At 58.5% G+C, this 5,959-nt stretch overlaps 2 protein-coding genes across 2 annotated transcripts; both read left to right on the top strand.

Annotated features, from left to right (window-relative positions):
- Positions 1-743: 743 nt before the first annotated feature.
- Positions 744-2,547, top strand: LOC104540209 (early activation antigen CD69-like). The gene is made up of 5 exons (XM_010183951.1): positions 744-882; positions 1,296-1,385; positions 1,579-1,751; positions 2,175-2,275; positions 2,433-2,547. The coding sequence occupies exons 1-5, from the start codon at positions 744-746 to the stop codon at positions 2,545-2,547; spliced, it is 618 nt and encodes a 205-aa protein (XP_010182253.1).
- Positions 2,548-4,335: 1,788 nt separating this feature from the next.
- On the top strand, positions 4,336-5,932 carry LOC104540208 (killer cell lectin-like receptor subfamily B member 1B allele B). The gene is made up of 5 exons (XM_010183950.1): positions 4,336-4,411; positions 5,020-5,136; positions 5,224-5,378; positions 5,602-5,717; positions 5,815-5,932. The coding sequence occupies exons 1-5, from the start codon at positions 4,336-4,338 to the stop codon at positions 5,930-5,932; spliced, it is 582 nt and encodes a 193-aa protein (XP_010182252.1).
- The last annotated feature ends 27 nt before the right edge of the window (positions 5,933-5,959 follow it).

The following is a 5,959-nucleotide window of genomic DNA, read 5'->3' as shown; positions in this document are numbered from 1 at the left end:
GCAAGAAGAAGCTGCTTCTTGGCAGGGACCTGCCAGCCTCTTAGTTATAGCAGATTCTAAAAAAAACCAATGAAGCAAGGACTTTGATCGCAGGGCTGCAAAAATAGCCAGGCAGGAGCTGCTTTGCACAGACCCACAGAAGCAGCTGTGGGGTGATGGGTCCTGTCCCCTTGTGCAAGCTGAGCCCCTTTTGCCACTCTCCTATGCCAGTCATTGGCATTTGTGTGTGCAGGATGGAGGGCTTGTGCTCCAGCGCCTGACGTGGGTTCTGCTCTCTGCCTTGACCGATTGAGGCAGGCGTGAAGGGCTCAGTTAGATAACTTGGGGAGTGAGGGAAATTTAAAGGCCTGTGTCTATACCCCTCTGCTCTACCTTGCTCCCTCCCTTGCCATGTGCTGGGGGGCAAAGGCTGGTCCCTGAGCTCACTGAGGCTGCATTTCTCCCTCCAGCTGCTGGGGGCTGGCTGCAGTTTCACAGGGGAACTGGGGGCAGGGCTCTGCTGGCATGGACTTGGGGCCTTCACCGTGACGCTTGCTGCTCTATGTCAGCCAAGCAGCAAACAGTTGAAGATTCCTTTCTCCCATGTCATGTTCATTCACTCTGCAGTTGTGTAATAACGAGGACACCAGCACTTGTAAAACTCACTCCAAGCCTGAGTTGAAGCAGCCTTTCCCAGCAGTATTGATGCACTGGGTGCAAGATTCTGCTTCTCGGAAACAAGCAATTCCACATCTCTGCTTACCATGGCACAAGGGGAAGAGAACGGATTCTACCGCAGCAATGGGAACGTGGAGGAGGGCCTGGCTCTCCAGGATGGAGGGGCATCCCCTCAGCCAGAGGTGCTTGGGGCTACAGACAGAAGGATGCACAGAAGAGCTCTGGGTGAGTGCATGGTCATTCCTGTCGGCTGTTGGAAGCAGACGTTGTCCCTGTGGCAGTGTCACCCCAGGAGGACTGGGGCTGGCGAGGGTGAGGCTTCTCCCAGCTCTGGAAAGGCCTCATCAGGGGGCCTGTAGCAGCCCCACCACCATCTCTCTTTGCAGCTCTCCTGCTGCGGGCTGTGCCCCCAGGTCCACAGGGTGACAGCCTTGTCCCTGCTCTGTGTGACTCTCCCTTGCTGCCAGCTGTGTCTGGGGAGGGGATTGAGAAGGTGCAGTTGTGTGTGTGTGTTTAAGGGGCTGGGGGGTCCCCTCTGCTTTCCTTGGGCAGCTCATGCAGGGGCTGGAGGGAATGTGAGGACTGTGCCAGTTCTGGGCCAGCGCTGTTCTCACTGCTGGTGGCTTTTTCCCCTCCAGGCAAATGGTGCACCCGCCGCCGGGTGTGTTTAGTGGTGCTGGCTGCGCTGGTTGTGATCCTGACTCTGATCGTGATTGTTGTGCTGGCAGGTAAGGGGGGAGGCACGGAGCTGTGTGTGCCGACAGGCACAAGGACTGGTTGTTCACCTCCAGAGTGTTGGCTCTCTGGAGGTACCTGGCAGCAGACTGGGGATCCCTGTGGGAGGAAGCCTGGGGCTGTGTCCCCTGGGCCCTGCAGAGGGGAAGCCTCTGAGCTCCTGCCCTTCTTCCCTTTCCTCCACAGCAAAAAGGCCTGGAAAGCATCCAGCTCTGGTGCTGGGCTGTCCTTACGACTGGGTTGGATACCGCAATGTCTGCTACCACCTCTCTGTGGAGGAGAGGAGCTGGAATGAGAGCCAGGAGCAGTGCTCCCGGCTTGGGGCCTCGCTGGCTGTGCTCAAGAAGGAGTGGGAAATGGTGAGTGGGGGGGTGCTGGTGCTGTGTGAGGAGTGCAGGAAGGGGGTTCTGGGTTGGGTGCAGCCCCTGGGGTTGGCATTGGGCAGGTTGGGAGGTGCTTGTAGGGCAGAGATGCTAGTCTTGGAGGAAAGCAGAGGGTGCAGCATGTGCCCAGGGTAGATCTTGGCTCGATCCTGAGCCTGGCAGAGCACCAGCAGAGCTGGAACAGCCCTGTCAGTGGGGCTGGGCTGCTCCTTCAGCAGCCCTGGAGCTCGTTGGAGAAGCTGTGGGGTGAGAGCTGCTGCTGTCCCACAGCTGGGGGCAGGCATGTGGGGCTGGGGCTGCCTGTGCAGCTCCTGGCAGGGCCCAGCGTGAGGCTGGGGCAGTGACCAGCGCAGGGCCGGCAGCAGCTCCTGACCCTCGGCTTCTCTCTGTCTTCCCCAGAAGTTCGTCTTGCTCATCAAGGGCAACAAGGATTACTGGCTGGGGCTGCGGAGAGTGGGCAAGCGCCTGGAGTGGGTGGATGGAAACAGCTTCAACCACACGTGAGTCCTGCTGGGAGCTGCGGCCGTGGGGAGAGAGTCCTGTGGGAGGATGGGCTGGGGCTGGGACTGCCTCTTGCAGGCAGTACTCATTTCCTGCCGGCGCTGAGGGAACGGCAACCAGCCATTCACCCAAGACTGTCTTTGATTCTTGTCGCAGGATCCAGGTGCTGGGCCATGAACCTTGTCTGTTCCTGAACGACCGCGATCTCATGAGCTCAGCCTGCTCCCTGCGACTGCCATACGTCTGCAGCAAGCCCCAGGCTGGGCTGTGACAGAAATGGGGGAGAAAGGAGCTGCCCCGTGCTGCAGGTTCACAGCTTCAGCCCTTATACCAGTGTGGGGATGTCCATCTCTTGACTGCAAGTCCACGTTGTTCCTGCTCTCAGGAAAAATTCGCTGCCACTCCTCAGGGATCTGAACCTGCAGGAAAGGGGGAAGACATCATGAATGCTGACATGTGCCTTGCCTAGACTGGGAACCAGTTTCCTTCTCCTGGACCCAGGACTCCTCTCGCTTCTCTCGCAGTTCAGTCTGGCCCTGCTGTCACGTTGCCCCATGGGAGTTGAGTGGCTGCTGCAGGAGGAGATGGGTGCAGAAAGCTCGGGGGAAGAACCTCCTGTACAGGGCAGAGGGGACACAGGCGTGGGTGTGAGGTGGCTCCTGTGTGGCACCTGTGACAGTATTAATTCTGAGCATTAGGTCTAGTTCTTTTCCTACTTTGTATACTTTTTATATTTAAACAACTTCTTCAATCCACCTGGATGTTGCCCCTGTTCTGCTTTCCCCACATGGCGCCTGCTCTGCCCCAGGACCTGGGTGACTTCTGGGGCTCACCCTGGGTCTGTGCTCTGCTGAAAGCCTCCGTCCTTCCCTGTCACTCCCTTTTTTTCCCCACATCTGGGGGCTCTTGTGGGGCTCCCCAAATCCTGACCCCCTCAAGAAGGTGAAAGTAGCTGTGGGCACTGGGGATGAACCTGGCCTGGGTGGTGGGGTAACAAACCTGGCTGTGTCCCCTGCTCGTGTGGTGGGTGTGTGGGAGGGCCCCTTCCCAGTGCTCCCATCCTTGATCATCCTGGTTAGGGGTTCAGATGGCAGTGGGGAGGGGCAAGGAGTACCTTTGGGGCTGTCCTGCTTCATTTTTATTTGGTCCGTTTTTCCTGAGCTGGGGAAACTTATTTTTGAGGCTTTGTCCATAGAATCATTGAATCCCAGACTGGTTTGGGTTGGAAGGGTCCTCACAGCCCCCCAGTCCAAGCCCATGGGCAGGGACACCTCCACCAGCCCAGGCTGCTCCAAGCCCCATCCAACCTGGCCTTGGGCACTGCCAGGAAGGTGGCACCCACAGCTTCTCTGGACACCCTGAGCCAGGGCCTCACCACCTCACAGCCAGGAATTTCTCCCTAATATCTACCCTAAATCTCCCCTCTTCCAGTCTAAAGCCATCCCCCCTGGTCCCATCACTCCAGCCCTTGTCAAATGCCTCTCCCCATCTTTCCTGTCCCCTTCAGGTCCTGGAAGGTGCTCTAAGGTATCCCCGCAGCCTTCTCTTCTCCAGGCTGAACAGCCCCAGCTCTCTCAGCTGTCCCCATGGGGAGAGGCTCTTCTCTTGTCCCTTGGTGTCCCCTCCTCTGCTCAGTAAAATGGTTTTAGGGCCTGATTAATTTATTTCAGTAAAGAAAAAACCACCCTTATTAAACACAATTAAATGCTGCAAGGTAAGGGGCAGCCTCGGAGTATGGGAGCAGAGGTGCTTGCCTGTGTCTGGCACAGGATTAAAGAAATAATAGAGTTTAATTATGCTAATGAAACTAATTAGTTGCTAATTAGGAAGCTGGAGAAGTGGGAACCCCATTTTTCTTTTCTCTGGGGAGAAACTCCTCCCCATGACTGTCACCTGGGTGTCCGGGCTGCCCATCAGCAACTTTTGGGTTATTTTGCAGGAAATTGATGTCTCTGCAGCCTTTTCGCGCCTTGATGGCACGAAGGCGAGCGGTCAGAGATGCTTTGGTTTCCTGTCCCCTCCTCCATGTCCTCTGTACCCCTGCGCCATCTTCCTCGGCATGGAGGATGAGGACGGTTACATGGTTTTAGACAAGCGGGGTGCTGCGGGGAGCCCAGGTCCACTCCAGGATGCAGGTATGGGGCAGTCACCCCAACATTTTTTGGAGGGAGAGAGAAGAACTATAGGGTGGTGGTGGTCAGTGAGAGGAGAAGCAGGGTGATGCTGCCCATCTGTGCCCTGAGAGCTGCTCAAGGTGGGGAAACTGAGGCACAGAGGGCGGGAGGAAGGTGTGGGGGCACTTCTCTGAATGCTGCGGGTCTCAGCTGTGACCCTGAAATGAGCAGAGATTTTTCTGGGAGACACCCAGCTCCTTCTTGGAGACACCCCTTTGTGCAGGGCAGGCTGCAGGGTTTTGCGGGAGGTCTCGCCAGGATGCCTTGGCCCTGGACACCCTGCCTTGGGGTCTCTGGGGACTGGGGGGTGGTGAATGCTCTCAGCCCCCCAGTTTTTTTGCAGGATCCAGCCTCCAAGACTCCTGGAGGGGGGTTACCCCATGGCAAGGAGGGGCAAGCGACCCCCCAGGAGCCCCCCGCTGTCCCCGCTGCCTCCTCAGGGCCCTGATGGCTGCCCTGGCTCTGGCCCTCGTGGTGTGTGGTGAGTTACCCCCCATGGGCTTTTATTTCTGGCGGGGTGAAAGGGGTTGGGTGCCCCCACCCAAGCTCAGCGTCTCTGTCTCTCCCAGTCTCTTGGCTGGTGCTGGAGAGGGAGCGACCCCAGGGGACTGTGGGGTGCAAGATCACATCACTGGGAGGGGGCTGCACCTCCCTGGAGCTGAGGAAGAACCTGTGCCCCCTACAAGGTAACAGACACCCCCCTCCAAAAAAAATTCATTACAAAGCATCCCTGGGTGCTGTTCCCACCCTGGTGTCCATCTGTCCATCCGCAGTGGACAAGGGGTGCAAGCTCTGCCCCATGGGCTGGACGCTGCGCGGGACCAAGTGCTATTGGATTTCGGAGGGCATCGAGCTGTGGAACAAGAGCGAGCGGGACTGTGGGAATCGGGGCGCCGAGCTGCTGATGCCGGGGGACCAGGATGAGCTGGTAAAGGGATTGATGGCACTGGGGATGTGGGACAGTGGGGACGTGGGATGGGTGCCAGGGCTTCACCCCAGGAGGGATTGGTGGCACCTGGGTAAGGGCTTACCCAGAAATCTGGGATCAGCACCCACCCTTGTGCCACGTCGGAGCATGGGAGACTCCGTGGGGCTGGGGGCTGTTTTGGGGTGACTCTGGTGGCACGACCTGCCCTCTCTCCCTGACACAGGATTTCCTAAATGAAATCCTCCATAAACCAACCCGTTACTTCTGGATCGGGCTCTCCGTCCCCTCCGCTGGACAGGGCGGGACCTGGCTGAACGGCTCCCGCCTGGACCAGAGCCGGTGAGCGCTTTGGGAAGGGAGGGATGGGTGTCGGGGTGGGGCCCCGTCACCCACGGGGCCCTTGGGCCGTGACGTGGGCTCCCTTCTGCGCCCGCAGATTCCAGCTGAGCCCCCGGGCTGAAGGCTGTGGGGTGCTGAGGGCGAACAGCATCGACGCCGGCAACTGCAGCTTGGGTTTTCAGTGGATTTGCCAGAAAAACGCCACGAAGCTCTGAGCCGGGGGAGGCCCTGGGGCCGGGATC

The sequence above is a fragment of the Mesitornis unicolor genome, unplaced genomic scaffold, assembly GCF_000695765.1.
Source record: "Mesitornis unicolor isolate BGI_N332 unplaced genomic scaffold, ASM69576v1 scaffold44814, whole genome shotgun sequence".
NCBI lineage: Eukaryota > Metazoa > Chordata > Aves > Mesitornithiformes > Mesitornithidae > Mesitornis > Mesitornis unicolor.
The sequence above is the reverse complement of the archived record's forward strand: the minus strand, read 5'-3'. Positions and strand labels throughout refer to the sequence as shown.

Bases quoted from the DNA above. Each gene is read 5' to 3' on its own strand.
- LOC104540209 (XM_010183951.1), top strand. From the start codon at position 744: ATGGCACAAGGGGAAGAGAACGGATTCTACCGCAGCAATGGGAACGTG. The intron at 1,386-1,578 runs GTAAGGGGGGAG...TTTCCTCCACAG, and splicing joins CGTGATTGTTGTGCTGGCAG to CAAAAAGGCCTGGAAAGCAT. The intron at 1,752-2,174 runs GTGAGTGGGGGG...TGTCTTCCCCAG, and splicing joins TCAAGAAGGAGTGGGAAATG to AAGTTCGTCTTGCTCATCAA.
- LOC104540208 (XM_010183950.1), top strand. From the start codon at position 4,336: ATGGAGGATGAGGACGGTTACATGGTTTTAGACAAGCGGGGTGCTGCG. The intron at 5,137-5,223 runs GTAACAGACACC...GTCCATCCGCAG, and splicing joins GAACCTGTGCCCCCTACAAG to TGGACAAGGGGTGCAAGCTC. The intron at 5,379-5,601 runs GTAAAGGGATTG...TCCCTGACACAG, and splicing joins CGGGGGACCAGGATGAGCTG to GATTTCCTAAATGAAATCCT.